Source organism: Ascaphus truei, chromosome 5 (assembly GCF_040206685.1).
Source record: "Ascaphus truei isolate aAscTru1 chromosome 5, aAscTru1.hap1, whole genome shotgun sequence".
In the NCBI taxonomy this organism is placed as follows: domain Eukaryota; kingdom Metazoa; phylum Chordata; class Amphibia; order Anura; family Ascaphidae; genus Ascaphus; species Ascaphus truei.
In genome coordinates, this window is record NC_134487.1 from 283,408,403 (window position 1) to 283,430,760 (window position 22,358).

Here is a 22,358-nt window from a genome sequence, read left to right on the forward strand (position 1 = left end):
AAAAAATATTTTCTCTCCCCAAGCCCTAAAACTGTAATTAGAGAGTGATGAGGGGGAGTTAAGGACACACCCCAGAAGGTGGGCTTATTCAGTTTCCAAAGCATTTTGGGGTATGAATTTACTCAACACAGGGAGTGTTAATGCTATGATAACGTGAATTCTCATTTTTCCAACTCAAGACCCTTACGGGAAGCCCATGTGGTAATGTATGTTAGGAATTTCTGTTTTCTCCCATTATGTTTATGAAATTGTCTGCATATTATACTGTTAGTTTCTTGTAACATTCTTTTCTGCAACTAAGCACTGTACTACTTCTGGATATCAAATCTAAAATGTAATAAGTATTGTCTTGGGCTCTAATTGAACTTTGCAAGAGAGTAACTGCATTTTTGGACACATTTTGCTACAATATATTTTTATGTAATCCCTCTTCCCCAGCTCCGAAGAGTGTCACATGTGATAGTTCCAGAATATGTACATATGCTCCATGTTCTCAGCCCAAATGGATGGTGCTGGGTTGGTGCAGGACACCAGGAACTTTTATTGGATCCCTGGATTCAGGTATCCCCAGTAGCATATCGTTTAATCTCCATCTACCCATATCTTTTAGAGTTAGGACCACCTATAGCGAACCCCATGGTCTCTCAGCAAACTAGTGATTTCTCCAAGGTCTCTCCTTTTTAGCCAGTGTCAGTGGCGCGATATCGGTGAAAATCTGAATATCTGTGTCTTCAAAGCGTATCACGTTCAGATTTCTGGACTTGAGGAGGATCTCTTCCTTCACTGAGAAATAATGAAGTCTGGCTATTATATCTCTAGGGCCTCTCCCCTCATAGTCTCTAGGTCTCATAGCTCTATGTGCTCTATCCATTTCCAGTCACTCTGAAAAATATTTTGCAACAGTCTTTGGAGATAAAGCCTAATTTCATCAGACTCAATTGTCTCAGGCACGTGCCGTATCCCGATGGTGTTTCTTCTGGATCTATTTTGAGCCTCTTCTTGCGCCTTTTACATCCTCGTGATTTGTTCCTTGAGTTGAGCGACATCAGAGTCTATGCTGATCTGTTTCTCCGTAACGCTTTCCATAGCCGCTTCGAGTCCTGTGGTTCTCTTCTCCACAGCGGTAATCTCTGACCTTAAACCTCTCAGGGCTCCTTGTAGCTCTTCTTGGAAAGTCTGTTTTGATTTCTGTGACCCACGCTTTTAGGTTCCTCCTTATACTTGAGTCTCTCTCTGAATCTGAGTTTGACTCGGCCTCCTCTTGTTCCCGGAGTGGTCATATTCCTCGTTCTTTTATCAAAGAATGTCAACGCCTCTGCTTTTTGGGTGATATTACGTTGTGCGGGATTCTCTTGGTGCTTTTTATTCGAGTTGTCTAATCAGGGTCGTCTGTTATCTGATATTTGCTCTGGTGCACAGGCAGAACCAGGATCTCATGTGGCCCTTTTAGATGATGGCGTGCATGGATGTAAATAGGTTTCTCTAGGGCCACCCTTTAGAAAAGTATATAGTGTTTAGAATATTGGATTGCATCAGCCCAGGTATCCTTGACAGAATAGGCCTGGGCATAAATTCTCACCTGTTCCCTTACAGAGCTGTTATTATGTGTTGTGAGTAGGATGTAGTGCAGTTCGGCTCCTGTCCCCTGTACCTCACCCGAGTCAGCCAGGCCATGGACCACGCTTCTCTGTGGTGGGGGTCCTAGTCTCTAGGACGATCATCAGATGAGGGGAAAGTACACTTCACCGAAAATGCTTCCCTGAAGTGCTAGGGGGCCCGGGCTATGGTGCAGTTTGCACTAGCTTTAGCTCTCCACGCTATAGGACTGTGGTGTCCATCTTGTGGCTGGGTCTCACTAGGCTGTCTCTCTGATCACCCCCTCTTACCCGCGTCCGCAGCCGCTTGAGGGTGAGGCGCAGCTCCCACTCCTGAACCGGGCTCGATTTGGCAGCAGGGTGGGGGTCGGGGGGCCGGTCACACTGACCTCGTTGTTCTGCTTCGGTGCGCTCCAGCTTACAGGCAGGCGCGTGGCGGCGCCATCTTGGAGGCTGCTGGACCCGACTCCCTACGAGTGCGACTGGAGCAGGGAATCTCTCCGGCGTGTGTTTTTTCTTATTTTATTTTTAACCTCCCTGGCAGTCCGTGCCTTTCGGGTCACCCTCCGCCTCACTTGCAGCAGTTCTCCTAGTTTTCTCCAGGCGACTGGGGCACTCCTAACTCCTGATCCTAACTCATATAGCGCTTCCCTGTTTGTTTGTTTATTGTCCTAATTTAGCAAGGTTTGGGTACCTTGCATTGGAAGCTGCTTATCTGTTTGGGTCAATTTGGTTCCGTTTGCCATTTTTTGTTTTATAGCCACAATCAACCCCTCTCACTCCTAATGGTTCATGTCACACAACCTATCAATGGTTTAAAGTATATATATTTATAGGATTCAATTTTATTCACATCATTAAGGTGTATTTCGTTCCAATTTATTTTATTTTTCAATCACACCTGGATTTATTTGTCAATACCTTGTACGGTGAGTGGTTTCACGAATTGATTACCAGGCGCACGAATTTTTCTTTTGACTGGGGCACTCCTCACTGCCCTGGGGTCCGGAGCTATGGAAACTCATGTCCACTCTGCTTGCTGATTGGCCACGCCCCCCAACACCAGGAAATTTTATAAAACAAAAGCATGTTTACGGTCCAGATACACTTCAACATATATAGACAATGATCTGATGATGCATTACACATGGCAAAAATAAAAGCTTTGGGGAATCATCCTAAATCATTATGACTTAGTCATTATGAACCTCAATCCTAATTACTGAGCCACTGATTGAGCCACCTATGCTGAAGCAATGATATCCCTAATACCTGGCCTGTTGGACTGACCTTGAGTACGGGAGTTGGCCACCCCTGCTCTAGTAGGTCCACCACCTTTTGAACACCACCATCCGTGGGCCGATCCGATATATATATTCAGGTTCCTGATTTAGCAACCCTATGTAAAATAGACTGCATACTTCTTCCACATACATGAACTTCCTGATCCAGATCCTCTCTACACGCACATGTTATTAAACGTCAAAATAATAAAAGCTAGCTGCAGTTTAGTAACGCACAAGCCTATTTACAAGACTTAAATGGGGACTCCACTTAGAACTCTGAAGAACCTGCTTCTAGAATACAGACGTGGCTATTTATACCCAAGGCTGCAGACAGATTTCCTGGGGCCCAGGACTAGAGTTATGACAAAGCCCCCCACCCCCAACTCCATGTCGGCGGTTTTGCGAGCCCCCCCATTTCACACCTCACTAACCCCCCCTCTATTTTCCTCCCTCCTCCCATGTTTTTTCTCACCTCTCACTCTCCTCCCTCCATACATGTATTTCTCTTCCCGGCATCTCACTCTTGCTCACTCCCTCACCCCCTCGCTCCTCTCACTCTCCCCCTGTCAATTACCCCACTCTCTCAATCCCCCCCACACAATCCCCCCACAAAATACATACCAACCCCCCACCCCCCCAAAAATACATACCAAGATACCCCACCCCACCAAATACGGACAAAAAAAATCCTCACCACTCAAATATATACAACCCCCCACCCCCCAAATACATCTAAAATTAAAAAAGACAACCCATATAAACCCCCCAAATCCACATACCCCCCAATACATATAAAAACAACCCCAGTACATATAAAAAAACCCTAATACATATAAAAAATACATAGAAACCCTCAATACATATAAAACCTCCCAATATATAAATATAAACCCCCAATATATACAATATAAAAATCCCAATACATATAAACCCTTACCTTGGGGCTGGTCTCAGGCCTCTTGCCGGGCCCACTGGCTGTGGGGGCCCAGTTACCGGACAAAGCAGTTGGGCCGACCTCTCGTGGCCACCGGGCCCGGCTGTCCCCCAGCTGCCCCCCACCTTTCCCTCACTCTGTCCCACGCCGGGCTTCTGATGTCGGCAAGCGCCAGGACTGGAAGCCGAGCCCAGCTTACTTCCGGCGCCAACGTCGGAGGGCCTGGCGTGCGCTAGCAGCCCGGCATGGGACAGTTTGTGAGTAGGGAGGCCCGGGGCTGGGGGAGAGCTGACACTTGTCCCGGCTCTCCCCCCGTCGGCGGCCCTGTTTTATACCCATATCTTCCCCATGATGACATCACTGGTGACAAGGCAACATGGGAGGGGCACAACCTGGTGATCCCACACAGGTTAACCCCTTCTATGAGTTTACCCTTTAACCAATTAGCAGCCGACCAATAGAAGGCTACATGTGTTAATAATAATTTTTCATAGTATACAGGACAACGACTCTACAAGTAAAACTTGATAAATTTGTTGGTGGTGGCAGCGATTTAAGGGGATATTGCGACGGATTGAGGGGAGATATTACTCCGTTTAGGGATCCTCCGGGGAGATAAGTGGGTCAGCTGGATAGCTGTGTGTATTAACCCTTGTCACATACACAAGTCACGGGCTCACAGGTGTGACACTCTGTAAGGAGGAGCCACCTCCTTTCTGCTACGATTTAGGGTTTCTGTGATCAATTGTTCTGAGGACAATGTGTATCTATGTATATTCTTTATATTTATAAAATTACAATGCAAAGTAAATAAACGACAAACACTGGGGTAAACGCAGCAACATAAGTCAAAGGGAGACCCTGCTCCGAAGAACTTACAATCTAAATGGTCTGTTGGTTGGCTTCCAGACAAAGTAGTAGTAGAAGTGCAGTCAGGAATGTCAGGGGCAGCTGGAGTTCACAGTAGATGTGTAGACAATGTAATAACCGTATGGGGAGTAACGAGTATAAAATGTATGTTGTATGATATTTAGTACTGTGATTTCAGTCTTGCTCCCCCCCCCCCCCTACATCTAAAAGGCCTTGTAACTAAGGCTACCCTTATAGTACCGGCAACGGCGACGTCACACTGCGGTCGCTGGAAAAATCAAATTGAGATGACTTCCAGCGATCGTGACCAAGCCGTCGCTCCATCGCATCGCGGTTACTATAAGCGCATGTGACGGCGGCAATGCATTTGTTTTGACGCAACGTTGCGTCGCTGTCGCCGGCACTAGAAGCGCAGCCTAAGGGGTAACAGGCCTCACTGTGGGCAGTCACTTGTGATTTATGATGTCATTTATGACGTGTCAGAGAGGCTGCATTGCATTGAGATTCATTGCTAATCATTCTGGCTTCGGCTGTTTCCTGAAATGGCACAAAACGTCCGACACAAAACGTTTCCCCCCCTCTTTCTGTCAGGGTGAAACTCTGGGCTGATGCCTTTGGCAGTGAGATGAACTCCATAATCGCCAAATATTCCGGCTCCCACCTGCTGCAGAAGGTATGTGCCGCAGAGCATTGCATAAACTGTATATTAGTGTATTGTCTGTCTAATAAACTGCAGGACACAGCTGAGAAGGAGAAGTTTGTATGAAAGGCGCTATGTATATAAGAAATTAAAGAGCGCCTTGTGTCAATCTGTTGGTGTAATATTCGCGTTGTTATATTTGGTGTGTTTTCTTTATACGGTGTGCGTCATGTTCATACATATACATGTCAGCTGCCTTGCACGCCCCCCCCTCCCTCTCACACCTCCTTCTCTCACACCCCTCCATTTCTCTCCCCCTTCTCACACCTCCTCTCTCTCATTCTCGCCCTCCTCCTGCTCACTGTCCCCCTCTGTCTCTCACCCCTCTTCCCAATCTTTATCACTCTCCCTCTCTCGCTCTTCCTCTCTCTTACACCCTCTTTTCCCTCCCTCCCTTCTCCCTCTCACTTTCTTTACCCCCCTCCTCCCTCTAAGTCTCTTCCACCCTCCCTCCTCTCATTCTTCCTCCCTTCTTCCCTCCTCCTCTAACTCTCTCCCTCTTTCCTCCTCTCATTCTCTTCCTCCCTCCCTCCCTCCTCCTCTTAATCTCTTCCTCCTCAACCTCACCCCCTCCTCCACCTCTCTCAATCAAGCCCCCTCCTCCTCACCCCCTCTTTTTTTACACTCAACCCCCTCTCCTTTCACATTCAATCCCCCCCTCCTCTTGCACTCTATTGCCCCCACCACCCTACCTAAAAAAAAAACCCCACACACACTTCCTCCACCACAAGAATTTACCTTGTGGGGGGGGGGAGGCCTCTGGTTCTGCATTGGTGGATACGGAAGTTGGGTCCAGCTTCTGGCGCTGACTGGTGGGGCGGGGCGCAGCTGGAGAAAGACCCGTGGCCGGACGTACCAGTTGGACCCGACCACTTCCAGCGCCAGCCGGGCACCCCTGTCAGCGAGCCTCTACTTATTGATGTATTAAGAATTGTTTGCATCTACTTCTGTTTGTCTTTTACACCAAGAAAAATCTTTCTGATACATACTTGCAGTTTAATATTACATATAATTTACATATGAACGCCACCAACACCATCCAAACTCCGCCTCTAACGCCTCCCACTTGCGTCACTTTTGCCTTTGTGAAAAAGATGACATACACACCACACAACTCGTACAAATCATTTGTATACATTGGCGCACGGAGATGCACTCACCTTTCTCCCACCGCGGGTGTTCTCTGGGAATATAGATTAGAATGTATTTCTGATGAGAGGCTTTCTGTGGCTGTGCAAATCCTGTGTAGCCATTGGCTGGGCCAGCTACCGTTCTGCCTTTCTTGTCACGCAAGTTCTAGTAAGATTCAAACAGTAACAGGCTATCCTATGGAGTTTCCCCCGCTCCTACAGCCTCTGTGAGTGACGGAAATGGAGATGACATGGGAGTCTGTGTCTGTCCAATAAGGATGCAGAGCCTGTGCCCTCCCCTTTTGTACTATAGAGGAGGTGTCCTAAATTATAGAGATGAACCCAGCCCTCACAGGGTGGAAGTTCAGGCAGTCCCTCTTTCCCCTTGAGGTATGAGGATGTAAGCCAAGTCTCTTCCCGGCTGGGAGGAAGACATGTGCTCAGTCCCTCATGGGCTGGGTGCATTCCACTACTCTAGTGAGGCCTCATGACTATCAGCAAGGCCTGTACCACCCAGGAGCCTGGAAGCTATCCTGACAACTGATTGCAATCGCTGTAATAACATCATGCAGTGGCTGCAGAATAAAGACCATCCCTTTTTATATATATATATCTGGCTAAGTCGCAATCTATTGGACAGATGTATGGGGATAAAAGACTGTCACGGTGGGGATTGCCTTCATTCCTACTGGAGCCCACTATGGCTGGAGGCGCTAGCACCAAGAAAGAACATCATGGATCATCATGAGCCTGTCCTGTGTCATCGTGGAACACTCAGCATCTCCAGAGCTAAACAGATACCGAACACCACACAGGAGTGTAGCCAGGGCAAATCTCCCAGAGGGGGGAGGGGGAAAGCAGTGCTACACATGTAATTAAACAGCTATCACTGTTGCTGCTGACATCAGAAGCTACGCTGATGACATCGTTATGGTGTTACATCATGGTGACATGTCTCTTGCAGTCCTTTTAACCCTGCACCTTTAAGGGTGACTATCAATTTCCCCTGGCAGTGATGGGATCAGAAGATACAGTTATTTATATCACCAGCTCGGCGTATCTCAGTGCCAAAATATTGATTGCTGCTTAAGTCGATTGGTAAAATGAAATGGGGATGTGAGTATTTCGATGTTATGTTGCATGGCTCTTTTACACTAAAACAGCGAAGTGTTTGTATACAGAATATGAAATTGCCAACAGTCATTGACCTAAATGTATATGATTATTATTTATTGGTGGTTATCACTGTTTAGAAGTATTCCTGAAGAGTTCATAATGTTATAGACCTGCTTGCAGCCACAATTGATATCGAGTTAGTCTCCCACTTCAAAGGCCAGTGTCTTCTTGCAAGGCCTTCACTGTTATGTACAGTCAGGGATAGATGAGGCTGCACAGCGGGACATAGAGCAGTGTCCCAGATCCGCCGGCATGCGATGAAACTTGTCGCTGCATTAACTGGGTCATGTGACCTCCACGAGCTAGCCATGCAGGATTAAGAGTCGCCCGGGCCAGGATTAGGCAGAGCCACGTGCGGGAGCACCAGAGATTCAGCTCTGATGCATGTGAGAGAAGCTGGGGTCACACAGCACGGCTATCTCTCACGGCACGGCTATCTCTCACAGCACAGCTATCTCTCCCAGCACAGCTAAGTCTCACAGCACGGCTATGTCTCAGCACGGCTATCTCTCACAGCATGGCTATGTCTCACAGCACGGCTATCTCTCACAGCACGGCTATCTCTCACAGCACAGCTATCTCTCACAGCACAGCTATCTCTCCCAGCACAGCTAAGTCTCACAGCACGGCTATGTCTCACAGCACGGCTATGTCTCACAGCACGGCTATCTCTCACAGCATGGCTATGTCTCACAGCACGGCTATCTCTCACAGCACAGCTAAGTCTCACAGCACGACTATGTCTCCCAGCAAGGCTATCTCTCACGGCACGGCTATCTCTCACGGCACGGCTATCTCTCACGGCACGGCTATCTCTCCCAGCAGATCTATCTCTAACAGCACGGCTATCTCTCCCAGCACGGCGATTTCTAACAGCACAACTATGTCTCACAGCACGGCTATCTCTCACAGCACGGCTATCTCTCCCAGCACGGCTATCTCTAACAGCACGGCTATCTCTCACAGCACGGCTATCTCTCACAGCACGGCTATGTCTCACAGCACGGCTATCTCTCACAGCACGGCTATCTCTCACAGCACGGCTATCTCTCACAGCACGGCTATCTCTAACAGCACAGCTATGTCTCACGGCACGGCTATCTCTCCCAGCACATCTATCTCTAACAGCACGGCTATCTCTCACAGCACGGCTATCTCTCACAGCACGGCTATCTCTCCCAGCACGGCTATCTCTCACAGCACGGCTATCTCTCCCAGCACGGCTATCTCTAACAGCACGGCTATCTCTAACAGCACAGCTATGTCTCACGGCACGGCTATCTCTCCCAGCACATCTATCTCTAACAGCACGGCTATCTCTCCCAGCACGGCTATCTCTCCCAGCACGGCTATCTCTCCCAGCACAGCTTATCTCTCCCAGCACGGCTATCTCTCCCAGCACGGCTATCTCTCCCAGCACGGCTATCTCTCCCAGCACGGCTATCTCTCCCAGCACGGCTATCTCTCCCAGCACGGCTATCTCTCCCAGCACGGCTATCTCTCCCAGCACGGCTATCTCTCCCAGCACGGCTATCTCTCCCAGCACGGCTATCTCTCCCAGCACGGCTATCTCTCACAGCACGGCTATCTCTCACAGCACGGCTATGTCTCACAGCACGGCTATGTCTCACAGCACGGCTATGTCTCAGCAAGGCTATCTCTAACAGCACGGCTATCTTTCCCAGCACGGCTATCTCTCACAGCACGGCTATCTCTCACAGCACGGCTATCTCTAACAGCACAACTATGTCTCACGGCACGGCTATCTCTCCCAGCACGGCTATCTCTCCCAGCACGGCTATCTCTCCCAGCACGGCTATCTCTCCCAGCACGGCTATCTCTCCCAGCACGGCTATCTCTCCCAGCACGGCTATCTCTCCCAGCACGGCTATCTCTAACAGCACAGCTATCTCTCCCAGCACGGCTATCTCTCCCGGCACGGCTATCTCTCACGGCACGGCTATCTCTGCCAGCACGGCTATCTCTGCCAGCACGGCTATCTCTCCCAGAACGGCTATGTCTCCCAGCACGGCTATCTCTCCCAGCACGGCTATCTCTCCCAGCACGGCTATCTCTCCCAGCACGGCTATCTCTCCCAGCACGGCTATCTCTCCCAGCACGGCTATCTCTCCCAGCACGGCTATATCTCTCCTTTTATGTGGTACACGTTTGCAGGGAGTTGCAATGAATTCCATATGGTAAATGCACAAGAAGGGATTATTTCCGCATTGGAGCACAGAGCAGCATGGGAGTAAATATGCAGACTGTGAAATATGGGCCATGTAAAAGTACTCGAAATAACCAGCTTGTGGCTTCATAAAGGGGACATGAAATGTGTGTGTGTGTGTGTGTGTGGTCATGGAAAGGCGGCAGCGTTGAGCTGCAACGTGGCCAAAAGTCACCCCACTTTATGTGGGGTGGGGAATGGTCAAAATACGATCATAGAAAAAAAATCCCATTATATTAAAGTTAGGGTTTCTGTCTTCTTAACCCCATTGGTGCTAGAGGAGCATGCAAAGCAATGCATTGCAGGTCTCTATGGTAGTGAAGGGGTTTAAAGTCCCCTATGCTGTCTAATGTATGGCATGTGTGCTGTACCCCCTGCGGGCGGAGGTGGGGTATAGACAGAGCTCTGCCGACTGCTATCTCTGTGCGAGAGGGAGATTAATATGCTGTAGATAAGCTGCCTGGATCTATCCTGGTCAAGCGCTGATTCTGTACAGGGGTGCACAGTTACAGACATGAACGGAAGAGCCTGTGTGCTGCAGAGTTGTGCGAGATGAACAGGTACCTGTAACATACTGGGTTTGCGTGTAGATCCATTAGAACTAGGGATGGGCGAATTAGTGAAAATCCGATCCGCCGACGAGTTGAGAGAGAGGCCCCAATGACTATACAAATATCCCCTCAAACCTCCCTCCAAATAACATATGGAGAGATATCTGTGCTACAAAAAAAAAGCGCGTACCTGGGAGATATGCGGAGTATATTTAAATGACTCATACCTCCTAACATATTTGCATAAGACTTTTACCAGGGGTGGCAAACTCCAGTCCTCAAGGGCCAACATATCAGGGATATCCCAGTCATTTGTAGATGTATGGAGAAAATGGTGCTCAATATCAGTGTGTGCACTATAATTGTATAGTCATTGAAATATAGAAAAAGGAACACTGTAATTCATCCATAAGGTAGAAAGTCCATAAGTGTGTATGGGGGGGAGGCAGATAAAGACCTAGCGGTCAATCTGCTTGACTACCGCAAATATTGGTCAATAATGCACAAACCCCTCTAAACACATAAACATCCCAATTGAAGGGTCAAAGGTACAAATATAAAATCTCATTCTGTGGCTGTGCTCCTTTGCTTCATCTACTACCATATCCCACTCTTATATTAGGGAATCTGTTATTCTGACTGAGCGATCCTTAAAACCTGACCTGTTGGTGGCCCTTGAGTGCTGGAGTTGGGCACACCTGACCTGTACTGACAAACCTAAGGCACCTTGCGAGGAAGGGTGTACTACTAGTGTCAGGCCCAACAGGATCAGAACCCACAACCTCTGCTATTCAGGGCAGCAGTGAGCGCCACTCTCACAGGATACTGCTCACACCTGTAGCTAATCTTATTAGCATGTCTCCAAGGTATCTCAAGTGCACACCTTGTTGTGCATGAGTGTGATGGGAGCTTTGTGACAGACTATAATAATACACCAAATAACTGGGTTGAACTGAACGAGGCTTAGATATAATAAAGTATATTTATTCCTTAAATAGGTGCACACTGCAATATAGTACAGTAACAGGCAAGAAGTAACACTTACTTGGGGGTGGGGAATGAGAAGTATCAAGTAGCAATTCTCCAGCAATCAGGTACAATCAAGATGGTATAGAAGACAAAGGATATAGGGTTGACCACAGTTTATATATCTTTTGTGACCCTATCCTTAACATTAAGTACAGGCTATTGGATAACAATTAGCTGTATCTAATCTTTAACGTGGGAACACATTTTAATCCATGCCCCCCTGCTAGTTAGCTCATGCGCACTAGGACCCTGGGGTCTCATTTCTGTAGCCCTACATTTACATTGGGAATGCCAGCCAGTCTACCAAATGGAATTTCTGGCAGGATACCCTTTGTTGGAAGGTGTAAAATATGACACTCACAGACAGCTCTGGTTTGAGTCGTCTCCGCCCTCAGGTAAACAGGGTGGCAAAACCCTTTGAACAGCACTTAGGCCCTAGACATTGGGTCGCCTCTCTGACCATATGCTTCCTTGTATGCAAAGGAATTTCCTCTGGGTTTTATCCCTGCCTTGGGATACGGTATTATAGGTAAAATACAAACATATTAAAATATCCGGTTCCGTTGGGTCTAACTACCCAGATCTTACTGCCGGAACTGAGACACCATGTGGTCCGAGTTTCAACCCGCTACGACCTTCGGAACCGAAGTTACACAAATACCACTTAAACCGTTTCCTATTTTAATACAAAAAACTCTGCTGTAAATTAAATCACGTTTTTTCACTTAATCCCCATTGAAAACAACGGGCTCCGCCGCCATAGACTTTCAATGGCAAACCGCCGCCGTTGGCGGCTATGGGAATCCGCCGCATAGACTTTCAACGGGGCATCGCCGCCGTTGAAGTCTGTGGGGTTTCTCCGCCATAGCCGGTCAATGGAAATTGGCCGCCATTGGAGTCTATGGGAGAATTCCCGAACCTTCAAGGGGGTCCATACTCCGTCGGGTTGGTCCGAGAGGGTCAAGGATAGTTCTGCAGCCATGCCGGAGCAGTGCCTACAGGTACCCCAAACCCTGGCCCTCATGACCCTCCGGAACCGGAGGTATGGATTTATGGTTTGTAGCTTTTCGAACTTAGTCAAATTCCTGAGCTGTTTCTGCTGCCGCCATTGGAACCTATGGCGCGACCCGCTCTCTCGGCACGACCCTTCTCGGGGGTCCAGGATTCGGGGACCCGGTGGTGGTCGAGTGGGGGGAGGTCTAGGAACTAGGGGCAAAAAGAATTTTATTTCTGGGTGCCCTAGAACTGTAGATTCCCACGCCACTTAACGTTGAACTTGACTAACAGTGATCAAAGCTCTTTTTCAGAAAAAGTATCCCCTTTGCGGTTTTGCGGTTTGGACGGCAGCCACTCGTTCCTGGAAAGCGCCGTCGAGGAATCACCATTGAAGTCAATGAGCCCATTGACTTACAATGGGAAACCGCCGCTCCTCCTCTCGGACGCCACCTGGTGGTCTTCAAGGGAAACAGGTCCAAAACAGCAAGATCCGCCATTGAAATGCATTGAGCTCTAATGGCGACCTATGGGACTCTGCAAAATGGTGCCTGAAAAGGCGGGAAAATTACACAAAAGGCTATAATCACTAAAGAACTATTAACCCTTGCCCTCTCGGATGGATCCCAGTGTGTGTGTGATGCAGACACTGATATAACAAGATATAACAATAAAGCATGGGGACAGGGGAATATACATTTTCATGCTTTAACAAGGGTTAAACCACATTTCTGGACCGCAGCCCAGTTAACCCCTTGTCTTCCTGGTGAGGTCAGGGGATGGCCAAATGGGATGCAATCCCTTTAATACCAGGCCACCCCCTTTCTCCCTCTACAATGAGGCAAATTGAACTGGCAACCAGGAGGTGGCCTGCGTTTAAAGTAAGCCAGGGGGCTACAGGTGTGTGCAGTACAGCTCAAAAGCATCCTACGGTCTGCAATATAGTGCGCGCGTGCGCTACCGTGCGCGCTCGTCAATGATAATTGACTGTGGGAGGCTGACGTTGATACAGTCGAGATGCGCGCATACCCGGCCATGAGCGGTGGCGCGGCAGATCAGAGCAAATACATGAAATTTGTATTTTCGCGCTGCTGCTGCGTCACGTGCCGCCACATGCTCAATCACAGCGCCGCCTAACACTTTGATGTCAGAGCCACGCCCCCTAACTACGTGCGTCACTGATGGCAACATACAAACGAAACGTATGCGCCATGTGCACGCGTAGCGCTGTGCGTGTGCCTGCACGCTCACCAGCGCGTACTACATTAGGCCTCGGGCATGGTCAGCGCTTATGCGCTGACCCGTGCTGAGCCGTGCTGCTGCTCGGCACTGAGCCCCTGCAGCCGCAATGAGAGCGGCTTTAGCAGGGGCTCGCGCACGCGTCAGCATGCTTGGGGAAGCATGTGTCTCACGGAGGTTTGAAATTTCCTCGCTTGCCGGAGCGCAGGGCCGGTCACGTGAGCCGTACGCCCAATGAGGGCGAACCAGCTCCGTGACGTCACTGGCCCGCCCCCTGATGGTGCGCTGTGTAAGGCCAGGGAAAGCACCGCTTTCCCTGAGCCTCAGCGCGCCTCCGCCCTGTTTGGGGCACTATGTCCCAGGCCTTACAGACCTAAGACAAGGGAGCTGTCCAGCATCTGGTTTAGTTCAATGCTATAGCTGCTGCCCTGAATTTTGGTGAAAAATGTGACCCATCTCTAATTAGAACATTGATCTTGCAATGTGACATTCTATATTTTGATCCCAAGTCTAATAAAAAGGAGCCATTTAGTTTAGCCAGCTAACCTTGTCAAGGCAAACTCCATTTCAGCCAGGACCTACACTAAAGGCATCATATTTCTTATTGTCTTGTGGACTAAACACAGGGAAATATGGGAAAGTGCCTAAATGGTTAAATGAATGAAGCATGTACTGTATGCCATCTGCGGTTCAGCGGCATTAAAAACTGGCAAAAAAACAGAAATTAAATAAATATTGAGTGTTCCTTAGTGAAAAGTAAGTACTTGTATATGTGCACCCCTCGTGTTTGTTTGTCACAGACACTCATCATAGTAGGAGTGTGTATTTGTTTTCCATAAATGTAAGGCCAATTTTTTCTGAGCTGCACACTCCATAAAGGCCTTGCATTTATATAGTGTTACTGGTACATTCTGTTAGAGGGGTAGTTCTGAACTCACATCATTTTGTTTTGCTAAATACTGTAGTTTTGTGGAGGTGTTTGGTGTCCCTCCTCTCAGGGTCTGAGCACGTTGCCAATTCTCCAATAAGCAAATAGGTATAAAACACTTCCACAGCTTGAAGTTCACTCTCTATAGGAGAAGGTGGTGACGTGCGTGCGTGTGTGTGTGTGTGTGTGTGTGCGTGTGTGTGTGTGTGTGTGAGAGAGAATTTACTTGTCATTAAGGAGCTTGTGCACTTATAATTTTCCTTCATAATGCTATGGAAATTTTTGTTTATTTTTGCCAGTTTTTTTTTTTGTAACAGTTTTTTTATTGGTCACAGTCATAGATAATTTTACATACAACATTTCTGCTCATTACTTTCAGGGAAGGACCAATAACAGTTTTCCGTTTTCAGTAGGAAATAGAGTAAGGGGAAGAGGAAAGGGGGGGGGGAGACAAACATGGGAGGAGGGGGGCTATGTGGGCTTGCCCAGAGGTGTCCCCGTGTAGCTCTCCAATCGTTTGGGGGTGGCTGCTAGACCTAGGTGCTTTGAAATTTTGGGGGTTTATCTCTCGATCCAGGGGTCCCATGTGTTCCAGAACTGGGGCATTTTCTTTTGGAGCATGGCCGTAAGCCTCTCCATAGTCATGACCTCATTAACCCTTCTCACTACTGTGGTTCTCAAGGGCGCCTTAATCTGTTTCCAGGCTGCCGCTATAGAGCATCTGGCCGCTGTCAGCATGGCCCTGATCAGCCGGGACATTGGTGGGGGGAGGTCGTCAATGGGTTTGCTCAACACCATGGTCAGAGCATCCAGGGGGAGGGGGATTCCAGTGATCTTGTAGATAAGTGTCTGGATCTTGGTCCAGAACTTCTGGATCTCCGGACATGACCACCAAATGTGGGCCATGTCTCCCTTTTGACCAGATCTCCTCCAGCACAGGTCCGGTGTGCCGGGGTAGACCTGGCTCAGCCTACCCGGGGTCAGGTACCACTGGAATATAATTTTATAGATGTTTTCTTTTATTGTCGTACAAATTGAGGTTTTAGGGGCTTGCTCCCAAATATCCTCCCAGTCTTCCAGGTCTATTGGGAGACCTAGTTCGTCCGACCATTTTTGCATATAGCGGTGTTTCGGGGGGTCTGATGTCGGTTCCGTGCTTTTGTATATCTGTGATATCAGGCCTCTCTGGTATATGTCTTTGAGACATAGGGTTTCAAACCGGGTCAGCGGGGGGAATTTGGAGGTTGGAGACAGTGAGTGTAGGAAGTGCCTAAGTTGTAGGTATTTAAATAGATGAAGGTCTTGGGTCTGGAATTTGTTCTTTAATGTCTGAAAAGTTAGGATCTCTCCCTTCTGCAGTAGATCGGCAACCATCCTAATATTGTGACCCTGGAATTGGTCAAATTGTCTTGTGGAACACCCTGGCGGGAAGTTGGGGTTCCCAAAGAGTGGGGTGAGCTGGGAGGGAGAAGCTATCAGACCATACTTCCCTTTGCTTTTGAGCCATGCGTTCCATGTGCATCTCATTGCTCCGAGGCCGAACCTCTGTGGCCCACTCCCTCTACCTCCTGTGGTCCAGAGTGCCACTTGGATGGAGTGAGGCTGTGCGTAATGTGACTCTTGCGAGCCAACAGGCCGAGGCTGGGTCGCAATTCCAAACTACAGCTTGCTTCAATTGTGCTGCGAGGTAATATCTGACTAAGTCGGGGACCCCCATGCCTCCTCTTGCTCTTGAGGAGAGCATCACTGACCTTGGGACCCTAGGTTTCTTATCGTTCCAAATGAATTGGAGTATTAGTGACTGGATGTTCTTTAGAGCCGGGTGTGGCACTACGATGGGGAGGGTTTGGAAGTAATATAGTAACCGTGGGAGGACGTTCATTTTTACGGACACTATTCTTCCGAACCAGGAAATTTGGTGTTTTTTCCACGTTTCCAAGTCTTTTTTAATCTGGTCAAATAGGGGGGGGTAATTGTGTTGATAAAGGGAGTTATACGAGTTTGAAATTTTGACCCCCAGATATTTTATATAGGTGGAGCTCCATTTGTATTTGTAGTGGGCTTGGATAAGTTTCCACGTCTGGGGTGGGAGGGAGATATTTAGGGCTTCCGATTTGTCTACTGCACCGACACACTTTATTCGAGCAAATACCCGGTATGTACCTGGCAGATACCTGGAATGCGCCGCTCCTCACCTCTGACAAGCCCCGTTGCGTTTGCCTTCCCAGCCTGGGTTCATGCCTGGCTGACGGGCGGCTAATCTGTTAAATGATAATGATAAGGATTTAATAGGCTGCAATGCTTCGCGTGTCTACCAGATGGCATAAATTCATGAATTGTAATGCAGTATATATATATATACTGTGCAGTATTGCAGCCAGTGGGAATAAAATGCTTAAATCCCTGCATGGAAAATACCTCAATGCACTCGGGCAGAAAACAGTCACAAACCTCAATACACCCGGGTATACCCGAATTCGTGGTACTAGCCAAGCTCGAATAAAGTGTGTCGCCAGTGTATGTTGACCTTATAGTCAGAGACCTGCCCAAAATGAGTCAGATGCCTTTGAAGGCTATGAAGGGAGGAAAGGGGGTCATCGAGGGTCAGAATCACATCGTCCGCGAATTTTTGCCAGTTTTTAATGGCGCTGAATCGCAGATGGCATACATGCTTCATTCATTTAACCCTTTAGGCACTTGCACATATTTCCCTATGTTTAGTCCACTAGACAATACAGTGTACATCAGTGCCCCAAAGGCGGACGCCTGGTGGGACTCCCGAGAGCTGCTCCCATCTGCACAGGACCAGCGTGCTAATGGTCAACATTTGCTTGTACTTTGTGGAAAGTCGACCCCACCCACTGGAATGTTAATGAGCCAAGAGGACAAATAATTTTGTATTCACAACTGCATTCAATCTGAACCCCTTCAGTGTACATCTGCATCGCCCCAAAGGCGGACAGCCTTTGGCGCAGTCGAAGGGCAGCTAAAGGGTGTGAGCCGTTTGTTGCCTTTCGCTGATGTTGGGTGATGTTAAAGCTGCTCTATTTCAATCTGAAACTCACAAGTCCTTTATCCCCTGTACCCAATTTTCCAACTCTCTGTCCATGAAATGTATTTGAATTGACTGTATAACCGCTGTTCTTTTAATGTAACCATGTATTGTTATAACTCTGTGCCCAGGACATACTTGAAAACGAGAGGTAACTCTCAATGTATTACTCCCTGGTAAAACATTTTATATAAAAAGAAATAAGAAATTATGCATTTAGTGTAGGTCCCGGCTGAAATGGAGTTTACCTTGATGGGGTTAGGAGGCCTGAATCATTTTGTGATGAAAAGATGCAACTAACTGGCTCCTTTGTTATTAGATTTAGGACCAAAGTGTAGAACCGTCACTAATAAAGTGCAAGCCAGTTTGGGAGGAGCGTAGGGTTTGTGTTTTTATTATAATTGTTATGCCGTCAACACTCTACAGCTCAGCACCATGGGAAATAACATAGTGATATAAAAATATATACAAGTAACATCATATAAGATACAGAGCCAGGCTCCCAGCTGTGTGGAGTGAGGTAGCCGGTACCACAAGGACCTGAGCAGTTGTCAGAGATAGAGGGAGCAGTCTCCCACATCCCTGTGCACCCCCTGACCCTGCCCCCCTCCTCTATCACAGAAGTACAAGGACGTAGAGCCCACTCTGAGCATCGAGGAGGTGGACGGACTGGAGCTGGTCAGGAAGTTCTCGGAGGAAATGGAACGGATGCTGCGGAGGAAGGTGGAGGCTGTGCAGGTAACGAGACCAGCCCATATGCAAACTGAAGGCTGCTGTGAGGTGTTGCAGGGTTGCTATAAAACCAAAATGTTTGACATTACTATGTATTGGCTTATAATATAATAACATTATTTCATATATACTGTAGCACTTTTCCGCCCAAAAGGAGTCGAATCTCTTCACAATTGCAATGTAAAGCATGGTCCTTTGTGCTGTACATAGAATGTTACAGGAACAGTCCCTGCTCTACAGAGCTTACAATCTGTTTGGGGCCTGAGGCACAGGGAAATAAAGTGACTTGTACAAGGTCGCAAGGAGCTGACACCGGGATATGAACAAGGCTCTCCTGCTTGTAGCTTTTAAGTCAGCACCATTACTCACTGAACAGCTCTTTCAGTCCTCTTAGGTGAACACGTCTATAAGAGATGTGTGCAGAGGTACATTTAATGGAGACCGATTAGGATGAAATTAAATCCTGGCTTTATTGAGCCTCTTCCTTTAACAAGGAAAAACATACAAAAAGAAACAACATAAACAAACACCTATCCTTTGTAAGGGCTAACTTACTTCCTCAGTCCCTAGCTGTAGGGCTGGAGGGATAAACCCATTACCAGCCTATCACCCAAAAGTCTCAGGAGGTACCTTAAAGCAGGTGGCCTTTTGTGTCAATCTCTGGCAGGTTCCTGGGTCCTCTGTGTCCAGGAATATTGGTCTCTGGGTGTCTTGATCTCAGCACAGCCTTTGTGCTAAAGACAGTATCTATGTGCAGGCTTCTCTGCTCTCCGGAGTCAGCACAGTTGTGTGCTATGGAGTCCTCTCTAGGCTTCTCTCACAGGAGGTTTTTCAACCTGTCTGATTACCAGGTGGAGACTGGTAAATTGACTGGCAGCAATTAACCAGCTCCCTGCTGGATTTCTGAATACTAGAGGCTTTTATTTAAACAGGGATAAGCCCCTGTTACAGTTAGCCAGGACCTGCCCCTGGCAGGGGGTGGGGAGGGGGGTGGGGAGGGGGGTTGGTTAGCCAAGGCTTGTCAAACATTTTGTAACTAAAGATTCTCACTTATGAATGAAGAAATATGAAAGGTTGATGATATTGTGTCTCATAATGTTGAATAAAGTGAAGAGATCAGGAATCGTTAATAATTATATTTTTAGTGCTGGGTTTTAAGCAGCGTTAAGTGTAAGAAAGTTGGGGATCTGGGTCTTTCGCTCTTCTAGAGAAAGTCCCCCAACAATTCCCATAGAAACTATAGGATTGGACATAACTGTGTGAGCTAATGCCAAACTGCAGATTCTGTTACATGAGAAGTATAGTGCATAGGGACATTAGGGGTTAGGTTACCAGGAGGACATATTTGATTGAAGAACTGCATGGATTCTCAGGAGTATATCGTAACTCAACTCCTGAATGCACATTGCTATGACATGTTTGTATACTGATTTAGTTGCCCCTGAAAATATATTGCATGCCGCTTTATAACGTATTAATTCGTAATATTTCAGTTTGTTGATGTAGGAAGGTATTTTGTGACATCAGCTGATAGTAACCCTACTCATAAGTGCTTGCTGCTGTTTTACAAGGTGCCTGCAACTTTAGAAATATGCCAATAACCAAGACATTGCGACCATTGTAAGGTATTTATTTACTACACGTTGTGATACATTTTAATGGTCCAAAGTGAGAGTTGTTCATAATAGATGAAATTATAGTTAACAGAACTTCCCAGAACACCTCCCCGATCCTCTCTGAGCACAGTGATGTTTGGAAAGCTCTCTGCACTATAACTCCATCCACGAAGAGCTCTCATGGTGCAATTAAAGGCACCACAACCTGCAACAAATGTACACTTCTCTTGGATGAATATGGCTGTTAGAACCAAGTGGGAATGGCTTTACTGATTGTTGAAATGGTTTGTGTCTTCCTGATAACCCAACCTCTGAGAGCTTCCTCCTATAGTACGCTTTGTTTTGAGAGATAAACTGAGAGTAAACAAAGTCTCTCTGTATCTCTCTCTTTCTTTTTCACATCCCATATCCCCCTCTTTCACACTCTCTTCCCCTCCCTCTACACCCCTCTCTCCCCCTCCCCCATGCCTCAGAGACTGGTCGAAGCTGCAGAAGATGCTGATTTAAATCACGATTTCAACACTTCCTTGGAGGTGAGTGTTATCTGCACCTGTATCCCAGTGAGTGATGCTCAGGACTCACTATGAGGGTACTCAAACAATTACTCAGCGCTGTAGCTAAGTGTGTTTGTAAACCCATATTGTGTAGCTAGTGTTCTGTCTCCAGCTCAGTTTCTTCCTGTTTCTGCCCGTTGCCTTGGCAACCTCTTTCTCCTTCACCCTCCCCCCCCTCCCCATTTTCAGAGCTGGGCTGCCCTCTGCATCGCTTCTCCCCACTGCTCTCCCTGTGAGAGCTTTTGTTTCTTACCTTTTCCTTATTTTTATGCATTCCCAAAACCTTTCCCCACTTTTATTGCTGTTTGTGCTCTCATAATAAATACTTCCGAAATTCAGTAGACTCCATTTTGCCTAGGAGTAGGAATTGTGTTAAACTGCCTGTCTCCATTTATTAAGCTACCGTAAGCTTGGGACAGGTATTCAAAGATACTGTGTACACCCTTTATTTTCATAGTATTGTGGGGTATCCAACCCCATGTCCCAAAGCCACGCGATTATGTTCTGAATCTTACAACTTGCCCATGTAATCTTTTTTCCGATGAATACATTATATATCTGCATCTGGCTGCACCATATGTTTCCAAACACTGATACATTTGAAGTGCTGAGATGTGCTTTTGATCCTGTTGGTTCTGAGGATCTCGGCCCTTGTTCAGCAAAGAACACCCTTTTAAAAACCAGATCCCTCAAAGGGCCCAGATACCTAAAAGGCTGCTAAGCTTCAGCGTTCGTATGAATGTGTATGGGGCCTTAGAATTTCTTCTGAATCTGTAGAACCCCATTTTATGCACCTAAATATACTCTCACTTGGTCAGTGGTTGGCAACAGCCCCTTAGCTCTCAAAGGTATATATATATATCCAGCAACGTGTCCACTACCTCTGCACTGGGGGAGAGGGAGAGCCAGAGGTTGAGGGCTGCAGGTGAAGCAGTTAAAAAGTTATATCCATCATCATTACCTGTGTGATCTGTGGATAGCGCTGATACAGTATACAATGCAGTCCCTCCCAGCAGCGACGTGTGCACATTATGTGTACATACTGACAGTAGGTATTTATATTCAGCAGTCATTTTACCAGGGCTCATGGGGTTTTGGGAGTTCTTCATTAGTGGGATACTGCCAATGAACACATTACACTTTAATTCATAACACCCTATGCATCAGGGCAAAAGTGGTGGTTTTCTGGGGCAAAAAAGGTATCGGAGAGAAATTCAGTTGAAACCTGGGAAGTGTTTTTTTATGCATACTGTATACTTTTACCTTGAGTATATTGACCATGTGTGCCCCGTCAGCAGTGTCACGACAGCGGTCGCTGTATTTGCTGGTGACATGGATGAGACTGGTTCCCTTGGAGGCATCTTTAATGACGTCACTAAACTCCAGACAGGCTTTGGGCCCACCCCATGGGTGTCACAGGTGGCACGACAAACACACTGGGTTCACCGGGCCTCCGGTACTTTGCCAGTTATTTACAAAAGTCCCCCGGCTCGGAACAGAATCTGGACGGTCTGTCAGATGGAGAAGCTGACCAGCCTAGTAAATGACACAGGCGAAAACTATCTAAAAGTCTGGACGCCGTGGCTGACCCAGTTAGATATACCGGGGGTAGAAAGGTCCACAATTTGGCAATGATAGAGAGAAATGTGTTCTCCCTTGGGGCGGCAGCACAAAAAAAAATAAAAAAATAAAAAAATAGACAGACGGGATAACTCAGAGATACTAGGAGTCCCGCGGGGAGGGCGC

General features: G+C 47.4%; 1 protein-coding gene across 7 annotated transcripts in view; it reads left to right on the forward strand.

Annotated features, from left to right (window-relative positions):
- Positions 1-22,358, forward strand: part of CACNA2D4 (calcium voltage-gated channel auxiliary subunit alpha2delta 4) — a 211,204-nt gene that overhangs the window by 11,768 nt on the left and 177,078 nt on the right. For all 7 annotated transcript variants that reach the window (XR_012801888.1, XR_012801889.1, XR_012801890.1 and 4 more), the window contains exons 2-4: positions 5,277-5,358; positions 18,332-18,448; positions 20,532-20,591. Coding sequence is in view for 3 of the 7 variants with exons in the window: in XM_075602360.1 (XP_075458475.1) it covers positions 5,277-5,358; positions 18,332-18,448; positions 20,532-20,591 (259 nt within the window). In the remaining 4 variants the exon portion in view is untranslated. The remainder of the gene's footprint in view (positions 1-5,276; positions 5,359-18,331; positions 18,449-20,531; positions 20,592-22,358) is intronic.